Source organism: Alligator mississippiensis, chromosome 5 (assembly GCF_030867095.1).
Source record: "Alligator mississippiensis isolate rAllMis1 chromosome 5, rAllMis1, whole genome shotgun sequence".
Taxonomy (NCBI): domain Eukaryota; kingdom Metazoa; phylum Chordata; order Crocodylia; family Alligatoridae; genus Alligator; species Alligator mississippiensis.
In genome coordinates this window covers 136,970,974-136,986,781 of record NC_081828.1, presented here as the reverse complement: position 1 = coordinate 136,986,781, position 15,808 = coordinate 136,970,974, and the positions used below count along the sequence as shown (strand labels likewise).

Here is a 15,808-nt window from a genome sequence, read left to right as displayed (position 1 = left end):
TTCCAAGGGTAGCTGCTTGCAGTAAGTCAGTGCTGCCCAACTTTTGAGAGGCAAGGGCCACAGGACTCCCAGTAACACACTACATGAGCAGTATACTGCATCATGCAAGCCCCACCCCTACCACAATGCATAGGCCTCCCAAAATACCCTGCAAGCCCCCCACTCTGCTATGTTGCACAGGGCTCCCAGCACACTGTGATAGCTATCTTCCTCTATAGACCCCCATCATGCTGCATGGGCCACGACAGTACCCACTGTGCCACATAAACCCCCCGCAATGTGCCATGTAAGCCTCCCAGATAAACTGTGCAAACTCTCCTACCACAGCACATGGGACCCCAACATGCCATGTGAGCCCCTCCTGCTGCACCACAGACATGCCATGTTACAGAGGTGCCCTGCATGTGCAGATGAGTTGTATGCCCCACCCCACCCCACACTTTACACCCTTCACCACCCTTGCCTGTTCTTTGCTCCTACAGACAGCGGATGACTCCCACTGCACTACACCAGCATGGACACTAAATAGGGTCAATGGATCCTTCTGAGCTCTCCAGCCATGGGCTCCTTCAACCCCCAAAACTGCACTGCTCTGCCCCCACTCCAAGGGAAGGAGCAGGGAGTAGAAGCTGGAGGAAGAATGGGGTACTGGCCATAGCTTCAAAAAGCAAATGGGGGGTGGCCCCAGAGACCACAAGTGGCCCAGAGGTGCCACTTGGACAGCCCTACAGCATGTAATGCTATAGCACCTCACTTCTAGTCAATGAGGAAACAAACAACAGCCTGCTTGCTTCCGCAAAGAAGCAACCCTCAATAGATGAAGACAGATAATACCAACACCAGTATTATTTTATCCCTGTTTCCACACACCCCCACAGCGTAATTCAACACAAGATTTGAATACCATATTTTCTCACATACAACACACACCTTTCTCCCCAAAATCAGCCACCCCAAAATCGGTGTGCGTGTATGTAGTGGGAAAGCTGATTTTGGATAGAAGCACAGTGCTTTGATTCCTGCTGTACAGTGCAGCAGCTGTGACATTACTATTCAAGCACCAAAGAGAATGAGTTAACAGCTCACTGTTAACAGCTGTGGAGTGAAGAACAATTGTCCCTCCTTTTTGCTAATCTAATAATCTTGATGTTCCAATAATCAAGCTAACCTTTCTTAGGACAATTTTGCTGTCTGGGAGCTGCTCCTGGTTTCTCTCCTCCTATTTTACAAGCCTGGAGACTCTTTAGCTCTTTTCAGAATGATAGATTCACCTCTGAAGGCAAATCTTCAGCAGCAGCTAGGGCTTCAGATTTAGTTAAGCAGGAAGAGGAGGGTGAATCAGCTGAAGATTAGACTCTGTCCCTACTCTATGCAGCTATAATTCTGGAAAAATCTTGTTTTTTCTTTATTCTGCTTTCCTAGGAGTAATGTGTGTATTATATTCTTGAGCATGTTGTACATGAGAAAATATGGTAAGTTACTCTGGTATGGGGCTGTACATCAGTTGTCTTCTCCCTGTTTACACAATTGTGAATGTATTGTGGTTCTAGCCTCTAAGTCTAGAAATCCATCTATTAGGAACTACTAAAGTATAAATTTAAAAATACATGTACAATACAGGAAACTGGATTATGTCACTTCCAACCTAAACAATCATGACTACTTTCATATTATCATCATCCTATCATTGCCAACTTTCCTCTAAAAAATGAACAATCTCACTTGTGGTATCAATTTCTATCTATAACTATTAAAATGCCACCATGGGCACAGCTGAGCTGGATCTCTCTGTGTTTACTGATTGCTATGGGACTTATTCTAAGACTCTGGAAGGACACAAATAGTCCCCCTATAAAGAAATTTATTAATGACATCATGGTATAAATGATTTTTTTTCTATAATAGAAAAAGCATTAGAAATATTTCTAAAATTTGTAAAGAACGCATAACACCATCAAAATTTAAAAAGGTAAATTTTTAAAACGGTACAACAAAAGAAAATATAACAGGTTTTCATAAAGTTTCCCCCCTTGAAGCTACAGAAGTATGTGTGAAATTTCAGGTGGAACAGACAATAAAATAGAGAGGGGTAGTTAGCTGTAGTAACTTAATAATATCTCTTCTAGTTTAGGGTTGGTTTATTTAGCAAGTGAAAATTAAAATATATAAATCAACTTTAACATAGTCTTAAATAATTTTCATAATATTTTTAAATATATACATATCTAAAGTTTTATTTAACTACTGTACTTGAAGCTGGGAAATTTCAAGAAAGGTACATATAAATTATTACATATAATTATTGTCACAGCGGGGTCCTAAAGGAGGGCCGTGATCTCCTTAAGGCCCTCTCTCCGTGCCAATTCGGCCCAAGGGCACCCTCTATTCTCGCCCGCCACGTCTTGCTGGTAAATATAATAGGGAGGCTGCCTTGCGTCTCCTTGGGCACGTAAACTCCTGGAACCCTCGTGGGTCTTATCCTGAACCCATGGGTGCCTTGGGGCACCCTAGCCTTATGGGCTACGCGTGGCTCCTACCACCCCTAATACCACGCCCCAAGCCTCGCTGATGTGATAGACGTTGGTGTGTCTTGCTATACGTACAATGCCCCCTTCTCTGGGGCCTTCTCTCATAAGGTGCTCCCCTCTTCGGGGCTCGCTGTGCCCACCTTGGGCTTCCTAAAATGCTGCCCCCTTCTCTGGGGCCTCCCCTAAAAATGTCGTCCCACTCAGGGACCCTTGTTCACTTTGGGATTCTATATCGAGCCTCCGGTCTTTCAGGCCCACTGCGCTGCTTCCCCTTTTTCCGGGACGCTGTGGGGCTATCCCCTTTCCCTGGGGACCACTGCAGCACCCTGCCCTTCTCTTGGGCGCACCGTGCTGCTAACCCCTTTTCCTGGGGTCCACCGCAGAACCCTGCCCTTCTCTTGGGTTTTCTGCAGCGCTAGCCGGTTACCAGGTTTGTCATGCCCCTCCTGGGCTCCTCACATATTGCCCCTCTCGGGCTCGTTGTGCCCGCCTTGGGCTTCTTAATAGTGCCACACCCTCTTTGGGGCTCACTGTGCCCACGCTGGGCTCCCTAATAAAATCGCCCCTCTCTCTGGGACTTGTTGTGCCCACACTGGGCTCTTTAAATGCCCCTCTCCGGGCTGGGGTCTACACACCCCGCAAGTTACGCCCTTACTGGCGTCGGGGTCCTCACGCTCCTGTGAGCCCCCCTATGAATACTGCGCCCTCACTGGCGCTAGGGCCCCCACCCCTCTGGGGTCCCTATGAGGCCTCCTCCAACCCCTATAGCCTCACCCAAACCACCGGTGTAATAGCAACAACGCAAACGCAAAACACAAACCTCTAGGCTATAACATAACTATAAGCTGCCTGGCTATAACTTAGCATCAGGGCTCAAGCCTCCAGAGCTATCGTGAGCTATACTTGCAATCAGGCTTCTACCCATAACTCGACTGAGGGAGCTCCTGCCTCTCCGGCTGCTGGCAGGGAACTGCCAGCCTGGCCTTGACTTTTGGCTTTATATGAGCCAGGCCCTGCCCCCTACAGGCAGCTGACTCCGATTAGTTGCCCCGGCAACCCACAGCTGTACTCCCTAATCACCACTAGGGCTCCCTATGCACTGCCAGAGCTTTTCCTCTGGCAGTTTTCCCCTCTCTAGGAGCGGGGCAGCGAGGTGCGCCGTGACAATTATGATGTATATTGTATATACATTTTTAAATCAGTGCTCACGGTGTTTGTACTAAGCAGTCTGTATGGGTTAAACTTTTTATTTTACAATTTTGCCTTCAAATTTTATTTTCTAATGTAAACCATTTGTTCTATGACAAATATGTTACATCAGAAGCAACCTAAGCCAAATGCACAAAATAACTCTAGTTTTACACACTGTCCCTTAAAACTTCTGTGGATTGTGGAACTGTTCTCACTGCATCAAGGATGAGCTCTTCACATGGTACAGAGCAGATTTCAATGGGAACATGCTAATATGCATGTGCTGAAGATTTGACCCCATACCTATGCAGCTCTGATAAATTTATCCCTACATAGTACAAAATAGTCAATCAAAAATACAGCAACACCTTGTTATTACAATGTTAAGCAGTATGTTAAAAACTGGCTATAGATTCATGCAGAATTATATTCCCATGTGGAAAAAGCAAGAAATTACTGGAGCATGATTGGGGCGGGCAATTATTTCCGGCAGAGGGCCACTTACTGCGTTTTGGCAAGCCATCGAGGGCTGCATGACAGGCAGCCAGGGCAGATAAATATTAATTTTCTTAATTTTGGGGGGGCCCCGCAGGCCGGATAGAATGGCCAGGCGGGCTGCATCCAACCCCCGGGCTGCATTTTGCCCACCCTTGCTCTAATGCCTGCCTGCTCAGGGTCCTATGCCACTAATGCTGTATAATAAAATGAAGTTTCAAAACAGCAGGGAAAAAGAAAGCATCAGATCCACATTCCCCATAAAAATCATAGAATCATAGAAAATTAAGATTGGAAGGGACCTCAGGAGATCTAGGAACTTCCCCAACTATACCATCCCAGCCAAGGCTTTGTCCAGCCTAGTCTTAAACACCATTAAGGATGGAGATTCCACCACCTCTCTGGGTAACCTGTTCCAGTGCTTTACTACCCTCCTAGTGAGATTTTTTTTCATAATATCTAACCTAAACTTCCCTTGCTGTGACTTGAGACCCATGGTGGCTTACAGACACAGAAAATAAAACCCCCCAAAACAAAACAGTGCTTTACTTTCAGCTTGGCATGCCCCTGTACCAATTGCAGCACATGCCCAGAAGAGGCATTGCATCAGTTCAGCCTAGCAGACCCAGCATCTGTATAGCTCCTGCACTTCAGCGGGACTTTTTGGTGCTTGTATCTAATAGCTGATTGAATCAGCTATTCAAGCATCAGAAAGCCCGGCTGAAGAGCTTGAGCTATAAAGATGCTGGGGAGTTGGGTCAACTGATGTGATGCCTCTCCCAGTGAAGTGCTGGGGTTTTTTTCCCCCCACATCTGTCAGCACCCATTGCTCCTTTCTCTGTTATCTGCCGCCACTGAGAACAGTTAGACGCATCCTCTTTGGAATCAGGTAGTTGAAGGCTGTTATTAAACGCCTCCTAAGTCTTTTCTTCTCCACAATTCCCTCAGCCTCTCAAATCATATGCCCCAGCCTCCTAACCATTTTCGTTGGCCTCCGTTGGACTCTCTCCAATTTGTCCACATCCTTTCTGTAGTGGAGGCCCCAAAAGTGGACACAGTCTTCCAGATGTGGCCTCACTAGTGCTAAATAGAGGGAAAGTATCACTTCTCTTAATCTGCTGGCAATGCTCCTACTAATGCAGCCCAGTATGCTGTTAGCCTTCTTTGCAATAGGCATACTGTTAGCTCATATTCAGCTTATGGTCCACTATAACCCCAGGTCCTTTTCTGATGCTTGTTGATGGGGATGTAAAATTTCAGTAAATATTAGTGCTTTGAATGCAAAATATAGAACATTAGAGCTTGAAAAACTGACAGGCTGTATGTTATGCACTTATTTTACAAAGTGTATAAACTACTTAACTTTGTCTGAGATAGAAATCTACCACCTACATGAGAAAAGTATATTGTTTTAGTTAAATAAACTGATTTAGATACAAATTTAGTTAAATATGTGTAATCCTTTTGTGTAGCCCCTCATCCTCATTTAAATGCCGTATCTAATTATGGAGTCAATCCCTGTTCAATTCAAGCTAAATCAATTAGATTGCTTTAATTAAATCAATACAGCTATCACCTGTAGGTCAGCAAATAGCATTTCCACCCTGCTCTTATCTCAGCACACACATGTCCAAATTAACCTTTTTCTTTGGAGTCCTGCTTTCCTGGTAAATTAAAGAACAAACATAAATCTCAGCCTGAGCTTTCTTCTCAATGGCCATTTCTAAGATTTCTTGCTATAAACCTCACTGGCAGTTCCCACAATTTCCACTTGCCTAAGAGGGAAACTCACCCTATTTATGTCCTTGGGTCAGTTAGTAAGACCTCCTGATTTGGCAGCCAGGATCTACATCTTCATACAGAGTGATAGAAGCTCTGCTTTCCACTGCCTTTATTTCTTAAGGAAAATAACCAAGTATAAGTGGCATTAATCTAACTTTGAATTTACACTCAGAAAAATCTTTAAAAGGTAAATTTGCCTTGAATATAAATATGAATTTCTACGTTAAATTTCACTCTGCAAATTCAGTGAATCTTCAGCCCTGTAAGACCCAAAGCTGCCTTTTCAGTGCAAGAGACAAAGCAGTCTTGCTGATCCATGCAGTAAAAGATATACTTTGGCTTGTTTATTCATAAATACTGTTATGCATTTTGCTATACTAAAAATACAGGAGAGCCATTTTGTAAAGTCCACTTGAACACAGAAGAACATCTCATGTGTTTCTAATTCCATATATACGATAACCCAACAGTAAGTCATAGCCTTGTCTACTGAAATCATCCCACAGAGCAAACCTTCAAAAAGATTAGAACACCTGTTGCACAATTGCTGGAAAAAACAGAGAGGTTGAGAAATTGATCCAAAGGATAAAAATCAAGGGAGGAAAAAAATATACACACATTGTTTCTGATGAGTTTAGGCATTACCAATTCTAGTAACTTCAAAAAGCTTCTCTTTTCAAGTAAATAAGAATCAGGATAGGGTAGTTCTGAGTTTGATAAGCTCAAAAAAATCAGTTGAGACATCTATCTCTTTATTACAGTACATGGAGGTTGAATTCATTGACTGTCCACTGTTAGTCACAAATAGATGTTCGAGCAGGATGCCTATTTATACATACGCAGGAAATGCAAACACTCTTCCACACCTCACAATCTTTTTACATACAGAATAAAAAGCTCAGTTAATGAAAATAAGGCAATCTTAGAAATATAAAGACCTGCTTTTGTAAAGGATGCCGTTTGGTATCACAGCAAGGATATTATTTCTTCATGTTCCCAAAAGATTTCTACTCATGGTGTTTTCTTCTCTGTATTAAGCAATTAACACCTCTGGTAGCCTAAAGGTTAACAATTTATTTTTGTTTAATCTATTTTAGCTGGTACCAGAGGAAGCATGTTTTTGGCTTATTAAACAGGAATTAAATCCACATCTTGTTAATGAGAACTGTATCACACACTAAAATAACTTTTCCCTAGGTCTTAATATAGAGCAAGAAACAAAATACTTATCAAGAAACCAGTTGGATCAACATTCTTAATAACAGCTGAATATTGATCAAGTAGCCAAAGAGCGAGTGTATATTGACATTAAAGTGTATATACATTTATGTTTTAGAAGGAAAAAATGATCAACTCACTATTCTGGAAATTTTAAAGGAATCACAATGCACTTCTGTAAAGGGAAGAGTGCATTCTAAGAGCATGGCATGTTCATTTGCTGCATTATTTAGGTATTTAAGGATTTGGAAAGGTAGGCTCCTGGATAATTCACTGACACACTGGACAATCTCAAGGACCATCTTGCTAGAACTCCAAAACATTGCATTCTTCTATACCAATTTTGTATATTTGCACTCTCCCATATGATACCGAACACCCTATACTTTAAGCCAGTGATTCTCAGGCAGGATGCTATGAGATCCTTCCAAGTATGCAATGGCACCTGGCTCCTGTACCAGAAGGTACGTGGTAACTCCCCTTCCTGCCAGGTGCTCCAACAGCCCAATGAAAAGTGGCACCTGCAACCACTTTTTTCCTGTCACACTCAAGAGTACTCTATTTAAATGGTATTGGCAGAGGCCCTTCTAGGATTAATATCTTATTGATATGATTGGGATAATCTTTGCTTCTCATTAGTGCTATTTCAGACTGTGCAAACTCAAACAGCAACACTGCAGTGGTTACATGTGGGCCAAATCTGCATGTTTACTTGCAACCATTAGTGGTACAAACATCATTTCTTACAATGAAAGCTGCCTGAAATGCCTGTTTTAACCCAGTTCAGACCCTCAGCCTGTCATCCTCAGTGCACAAGTAATACTGACTTGGTACCACATACCTAGATCAAAAAAAGATTAAGATACCAGTAGAATGATCCTACTGCAGATCTTTCCTTACCTGCATTCCTCTCATCTTCTGGAACCGTGCTATTGTGTCACTGATGGTATAGACACGGACATGGCCCATGTGTAGCTTCCCGGAAGGATAGGGGAACATGGAAAGCACATAAAACTTTGGTTTTGATTTCTAGAAAGAACAACAAAAATCAAACCCATGCCAGCTAGCATTTTATTATGAAGTAATATCAAATTAATACATTAAAAACTACACAGCTTGCATACAATTTCTCTTCTAGAAATAATTTTATTTGCTTAGCTTCTTTTGTTTGCCAGTAAACAGTAAAACTAATGGGAAGAAGAATGTTTATTAAGGTACTAGAGAGAAATTAGCATCTCAATAATAGATTTTATTAAATATTACAGCAACACTAAGAATGGAACAATATATTATTAAAAATAACCCTGAGAGTTTTGCATATTCATAATGTTTTCCAGCCTGTCATCAGATACCAAAAAGGTATGTGTTTAAATTAATGCTTCCTGACGCACAGTTTTCATCTTTATTTTATTCTCCTTGGAATCCAAGTCACCTCTCTCATTTCTATAATAATTTTTCTAAATTCTATTTCCTACCAAAATCATGCAACTCAGAAGGGGAAAACAAGAGAAGCAAGCAAGGAGGAAGAATGAAATGTTATAGCTCTATGACTGAACATAAGTGAGAAAAAGGTAAACACCCAAAGTGACATGGGAGCCACATATTTACATACTTAAATTGTTTCCCCGACTTTTTGCAGCATGGAGAAGATATTTTAAGTCACTCATTATTCTTGGGAAGCTTTCAATTGTAGCAAAATTCCAAGGAAAAAAAGCTTCCCTAAGTGCAGATTTAGCATATCCCCTTAGTGGGACAACAGAATTTGTAACAGATCAAGCTGCCTTTTTAGAACACCGATTCCTAACTAAGTTTACAAACTCAAACAACTTGTGTTTGTTATTTTGTAAGCATTCACAGGGAAACCAACCTTATCAGACCTACAAAATACTTTATTCCAAAAATGATTCTCTATTATCAAGGGCCCACTCAGATCTCTCTAAATCATAGAACCACACAAAGGATTAGGTTTACTACAGAACTAAACCAGAACCCCTCACTATCTAGTATTGATTCTTACAGTATATTCCAATGCTTTGGTCAGGTGAGTTTTAAAAGAAGTCTCAAACAATGGGGCTTCTACCATTTCCTTTGGGAGACTATTTCACAGCACAGCAGATATAACACTTGAGAAAATATTTCTTCTTTTTGGCCTAAACTGTACTTCATTTAATTGTTTCTTTCTACCATCCTAAGCACTAGAAAGAAAAATTGTTTACATCCTTCTAACCATTGCATACAATTAACACATTCCCTTTTGAAAGTCTCATCTCACTATCACTTACATACAGACATGCTAGTAGTAGTCCCAAAAAAATGAATGGACCTTGTATGTAAATTCAAGCATGTAAGAGCTGGAAAGATATGGGCCTTGTCATCTGTATATGCTGATCACATGGGAGAACCTGGAGAAGGATTTACCATCCGGGGACTCCATGCAAAGGTTCAGTACTGGGTCTCTACTCTTCACTAGTCCACCAATCTAATTAGCAGCAATTAAATCAATCTCTGGCTTGTCATTTTCACAGCTGTTAATGCAATGTGATCCCAGGCTGGATCAGATCAATGCCCATGCAACTGCAGGCTTTGCACTACCCTAATGCCAACCCTGGAAGAACCCCTGTACCTGAACACTCTCTCACCAAAGTCAACAGATGTCCCCTCTGGATGGAACAACTTTGCACTCAGTCATAACATAGAACTGGCCCCTAGTTTTTAGTCCTCAAAGACTCTACTGGCACTGGAATTATTTTACTTGTTTTTCTCTAATTTTCCACCAGTTAATTGGCCTCTTTTTGAAACTGAGAAGCATCCCTGTCAGAATGAATCACATTTTCTTTGCCCTAACAGGAATTGCAAGCCACATAACTTATTGTCCACTGTTATCCCTCATGCTCAGTCACTTTTACTGCTTTATAGAATTAATCCTAGGAGTGGCAAAAATCCCAAGTGAAATCTGCATATATTAGAAGATGCACATGCACCATCTGAAAGCAAACTTTATTTAGATACATGAAATGAGAGTGTAACTGTTTATCAAGAAGTTGTGCGAATTAGCAAACCTATTGCCCGTTTTCTCCGTAACTGTCTCATTGTCAATAAAAATCTTTAGGAAAGCTGTGTTGTCAACATCATTTTCATACAGTCTTGGTGATCATTTTAAGATACCCATTTTATTTAATTCTGGGTTTCTTTCGGGAGAGACTTATTTGCTCTATTATCGCTTCCTGGACAGCAGGTCTCAGGAACATTTTGGGTTTATATTTGTATATGACACATGAACACATATACACAGGTACTTTATAACAGTATTGAAAATAAATATTTTAGTTTTACTGAAGGCAATTTTTTAAATCTGTTAAAACACACTACCTCGGACCCACACAGTCAGAAATTAATTTGCTCTTTGTCTATTATATTCTGTTTTTATTTCATGAATTATTTTATTACAGCTGTTAAAAATGCTCTATTGCCCAATATACTTTTGATGAATAGATTACATTTGAGGGGGAACATTTAAAAAAAAAATCTATATTAAAGTGTTCAACACGTTTTCAGAATATACTTCACCTCAACAAACAAACAAAAAAAAAAGCTTTCCAAATTTCTCATAATGCTTACATCTGTTTCCGAAATTTTGCAGAACTGTTCCTTTATTCTTGGAAACCACCATTTTTCCACTCTCTTTCTTGTCTCCAGTTTATAGCTGTTTTCCCACTTCCCTGTTTCGCTGTAAATAGATCTGATGCATCCTGGAGCAAGTGTCCTTTGCCATTTAATTAAAACCCTGAATCCATTTAGCTGCTTTTTTAGACATGAGGAAGAAATGCCAAATCTCTTCCAAACAGGCTGCATTCTTTGAGGTACAATGTCTAATCTGAAAAATACAAACATATAGATTGTAGTCATTTATAAAACAGTGCTAACAAGAGCAGAAACTTGCATGACAATTTTGTTTAATTGTTTTGGTGTGGTTTAAAGATCAACATAATACTTCTGTTCTATCTCCAGAAGCCTAGATTGTCAACAACTTCATTTTTTAATAACTAGCTGCAACTCTAGATAGAGGGGACCAACATGAAACTAGTATGGCAATACTGGATTACTAGATGTAATGTTTCTACTAAACTTAACTTAAAGTCAACATTAACTTACTGATATTTCACACACTTGAGATGACAGAATGGGGAAGAGGTGATCTTGATATTTTAAGAGTGATTTTGGATGAGGGCACAGGAAGGAGAGAACTGGGAAACAATCTCATATGAAGTTATTGATGTTGCTGAAAAGACATGGAGTTCAACAAATCAAAAAAATAAAGTAATGAGCCCAATTCTCTTATCGAGCAACAGGCAAGTGCTAGAAAAGTGTTCTTCATGCACTTTTGGAGGCCTACTTATCACAGAACCCAGAGATGTGAAAAATATAATCCCCCCTCAGACTATACAGCATTGTAATTTTGCTAGTGGTAGAAGCTTTTTCTGCTTCTTTTTGGAGGAAAAAATCTGAAAACCCCTCTCACTACCAGGAAGTTTTTCCAAATAAATACTCATAAATATTCATTTTAGGTGTTCCCCTTTTTTCAAATGTCATCCCATTATTCCTACTGATATTTCATAGATTTCATAGACATTAGGGCTGGAAGGGACCTCGGAAGATCATCGAGCCCAGCCCCCCGCCCAAAGGGCAGGACGTCAGCTGGGGTCATAGGATCCCAGCAAGATAAGCATCCAGTTTCATCTTGAAGGTGTTCAATGAAGGCGCTTGAACAACCTCCGGCGGCAGGCTGTTCCAGACCTTGGGGGCTCGGACAGTAAAGAAATTCTTCCTTATGTCCAGCCTGAAACGATCTTGTAGTAGTTTGTGACCATTCGTCCTCGTCATCCCTTGGGGCGCTCTGGTGAACAAACGTTCCCCTAGATACTGGTGATCACCCCTGATAAACTTGTAGGTGGCCATCAGATCACCCCTGAGCCTGCGCTTTTCCAGGCTAAAGAGCCCCAGGGCTCTCAGCCTGTCATCGTAGGGTCTGCTTCCCTGACCCCTGATCATGCGCGTGGCTCTTCTCTGCACTCTCTCAAGCTTCTCCACATCCTTTTTGAATTGTGGAGCCCAAAACTGGACGCAGTACTCCAGCTGCAGCCTCACTAAGGCCGAGTACAGGGGGAGAATGACGTCCCGGGATTTGCTTGAGAAGCATCTATGGATACAAGCCAGCGTTTTGGTCGCTTTACTAGCCGCAGCATCGCATTGCAGGCTCATGTTCATCTTGTGGTCAATGATGACCCCCAAGTCTCTTTCTTCCATAGTGCTAACCAACATAGCACTGCCGAGCCTATAAGGATGCTGCGGGTTTTTTTTCCCCAAGGTGGAGAACCTTGCATTTATCGGCGTTGAACACCATCAGATTCTCATCCGCCCACTTGCTGAGCCTGTCCAGGTCAGCCTGGATCACCCGCCTGTCTTCCGGCGTGGATGCTTTGCCCCAAAGTTTGGTGTCATCGGCGAACTTGGCCAGTCCGCTTCTGACTCCAGTGTCCACATCGTTAATGAAGATGTTGAACAGTATGGTTCAATATCCTTTGCTCCATGTCACTCTTCCATCCTTAGGCCTGATCCTCACTCAAATTTTAACAGTCTTAACTATTCCAATGTTTTAACTGTAATAACATTATCAATGCAAGGCCTAGTGTTAACACAGTTATCCTAATTTAAAAGCACCTGTTGCCAGTATAAGCTTATTCCATTTCCCATACATGAATTATTGCTATAAAGCGTATAAGCTCTGAGTACTGACATCAAGTATGTGCAGTAATACATCTCTGTCATCTATGGCTATGAACAGATGTTGCCCTTGTTGCAGGAGAAAATGTTTTTTTCAGGACAATGTGCGAGTATTCAGACAACCTTGCCACCCATTGCAGGACAAACCCTCCAACAGGTTCACGGGATAAAGGGAACTAACACTTTGTGTCCCCACTATTGTGACAGACATCTGTATGGTTGTATCACAATATTATTGCAGGACTGGTAGATCAGTCAGTCTTCTAGATATCGCACCATGTATCGCTTCAGCCCCAATCCTGGCTCTTTTTTAACTCTGTAGAATTGCATTTCTTCTTTATTTTCTATTAGCCAGGCCCCACAGGCTCTTTTAAGCCATCTTCATGGGTGCAAATCTTGTCCTGGTGATTTCCGTTATGGAAATCTGAGCTCCCTCTAACACGTTTATGTTCTTCTGGTAATAAACACAGTCCCGCACTAAATGCAACATTACAACTGTACACATGAACCATACTAAGAACATAATGATTCACCAGGTTACGCCGGGGCGGGGAATTATTTTTGGCGGAGGGCTGCTTACCCAGTTTTGGCAGGCTGTTGAGGGTCGCATGGGTAGCCCCGTCCCTTGACAGGTGCCCCACCCACTGGTCACCATCTTGGGACCAATGTCCGAATGTCTTGAGACCAATGTCCCAGGGCCAGCACCAGTGGGACCCAGAGTGGGGCGCAGGCTGGCAGGGGTCTGCGGAGCTGGGCTGGGCTGCACCAGCAGGGAGAGGGGGGAGTATTTTGCCCGTCCCTGGGTTACACCTATGTAGCCCAAATTACACTGGCCATTTTGCTGCACAGCAAACTTATTTCTAAGGGTTTTCTCTTATCTTGATTCAGGCCTTTTTCTCCATGGCTGTTTTCCAGATTCTCTGTGACATTGGGGACATTGAGCTACTGAAGTGCTTATTTAGACCGGCGATTCCCAAACTTTTTTTTGAGTCAAAGCACCCTCGTTAATTTGAGGCATCCCTCGGAACGTACCAGCTCTTAGTTTTCACTTATTTCTTGACTATGGAAAAATAACAGAACAGTTTTTTCTGCTGCAAAAATCTCAGAAAGACCACAAAAAAGTCAGAATTTTTTAATGCTACAGATTCCTATTTGAAATCTCTGGGTTTACCTTGTGAATCATATTTGCACACCTACCAGTGCTATTATTACATAGCAATCCAGGGCACCCCTGAAAGGATCTCATGGCACCCCAGGGTGCCACATACCCTGGTCGAGAATCATTGATTTAGTCAAATCATTTGCACAGAGGAGGACACAGAGACTGACGATCCAAACCCTCCAAGCTATTTGTGTGCTTAACTCCCACTGAAATCAACAAGAATTGGGCAAGATTTACAAGGACAGGCTGAAGGAACTAGGGTTATTGAGCCTACAAAGAGGAAACTTGGATTTGATAACAGTCTTCACATCCCTGAAGGACCCCTGCAGAGAGAATGGAGATGGGCTGTTTGTTCTCTGTGGCTGTAGGGGACAGGACTAGGTGCAATGGCCTCAAGCTGCAGCAGGGGAAATTCAGGTTGGCGATTAGGAGGAATTTTCTGAGAAGGAGGGTGGATCAAGCATTGGAACAGGTCCCTAGAGAAACTGCGAAATCTCTATCCTTGGAAGTTTTCAAGCACAGGCTGCACAGACACTTAACTGGGATGGCTTAGTCAGACCTACTGGACACATGTCAGTAGCACAGGCCTTGTACCCACAGAGCAAGTTAGCCTCCACTGTTAACACAGATGGCTATTAGATAGTGCCACTTTAATCCTTGGGACAGATGAAAAGAAAATCAGGGATGGGAGTGGATTCAAAACAAGTGCATGGAGGGGGGACGCCGAGCAGAGCGCACTAGACAGCTCCTGAGGGAATCCAAGCAGCCAGTTTATGGACATGGGAAGGGAAGCAGCCCCGGAGTCCTCCTGCCAGAATCTCCTACCCGGCCTGGCAGGCGGCTGGCCGGGGTTGAGCAGGAGACCCAGGACTCGGTAGGCGCGGGTGGAGAGCCCGCCCGTGGAAAGGAGCGGGGCAGGGACTGGCAGGGCTCAGTCAGAGGGCACAGCCGGGCGGCCTCGTGAGGTCCCATCCAGCCCTGCTCCCACTCCGCGCCGCCCAGGCCCAAGGTAGCCTCAGCCTCCGGCCGAGGGGCTCCCGAGGCGCTGGGCCGGAGCCACGGCAGCCCCCTGCGCACGCTCCCCCGCGCGCGCCCGGCCGCCCACCGCTCTAAGGCCGGGTCCGGCTCGAGAGAGGGGCTGTTGTTACCTGAGCTGGGGCGGTCGCGAGTCCCGGGCCCTCACGCGCCACCAACTTCCGCTTCAGCGCTGGGCGCTGCCATGTTTGATTCAACCGCCGCGAGCCCACGTGCTCCAACTCCGGAAGAGCGGGCTCCGCGCAGGCGCACCACAGCAGCTGAGGGGAAGGGGCGTGGCCTCAGGCGGGGCGAGGCTGTCGAGAGTCCCTGAAGCTCCGCCCCTCTGGCGGAGCCTGGTGCCTTGTGGGGGCGTTACCTCCTGCCTCTGCTCTTGGCGTTGAGTAAAACTCGCGACCTTGAACTTGCGTGCTAAGAGACGCTGCGAGGGCAGCCAGGCCTGACCGCTCCAGCGCCTCACTTAGCACCACTGCCACCGGCGTCCCAACGGGGCGGTGGTTTTCGGTCCCAGTCTAGGAGCAGGAGGTTAGGTGCTGAGAGGCAGGATGATTGGCCATTCTCGTCCTTTCTTTGCTCACTAATGCAGCTTTGTAAGTAAAAAAACCAGGAGCCCCAC

General features: G+C 43.6%; 1 protein-coding gene across 2 annotated transcripts in view; it reads right to left on the bottom strand.

The window, feature by feature from the left end:
• LARS2 (leucyl-tRNA synthetase 2, mitochondrial) overlaps positions 1-15,431 on the bottom strand; it is a 144,376-nt gene extending 128,945 nt beyond the window's left edge. The window contains exons 1-3 of one of the 2 annotated variants that reach the window (XM_059728766.1): positions 15,306-15,431; positions 10,833-11,088; positions 8,115-8,243 (exon numbers count right to left, since the gene is read on the bottom strand). In XM_059728766.1, the coding sequence (XP_059584749.1) occupies positions 8,115-8,243; positions 10,833-11,066 (363 nt within the window). In that variant the 5' untranslated portion in view covers positions 11,067-11,088; positions 15,306-15,431. The remainder of the gene's footprint in view (positions 1-8,114; positions 8,244-10,832; positions 11,089-15,305) is intronic. The other variant, XM_006261950.4, reaches the window with a different exon arrangement.
• Positions 15,432-15,808: the final 377 nt, after the last annotated feature.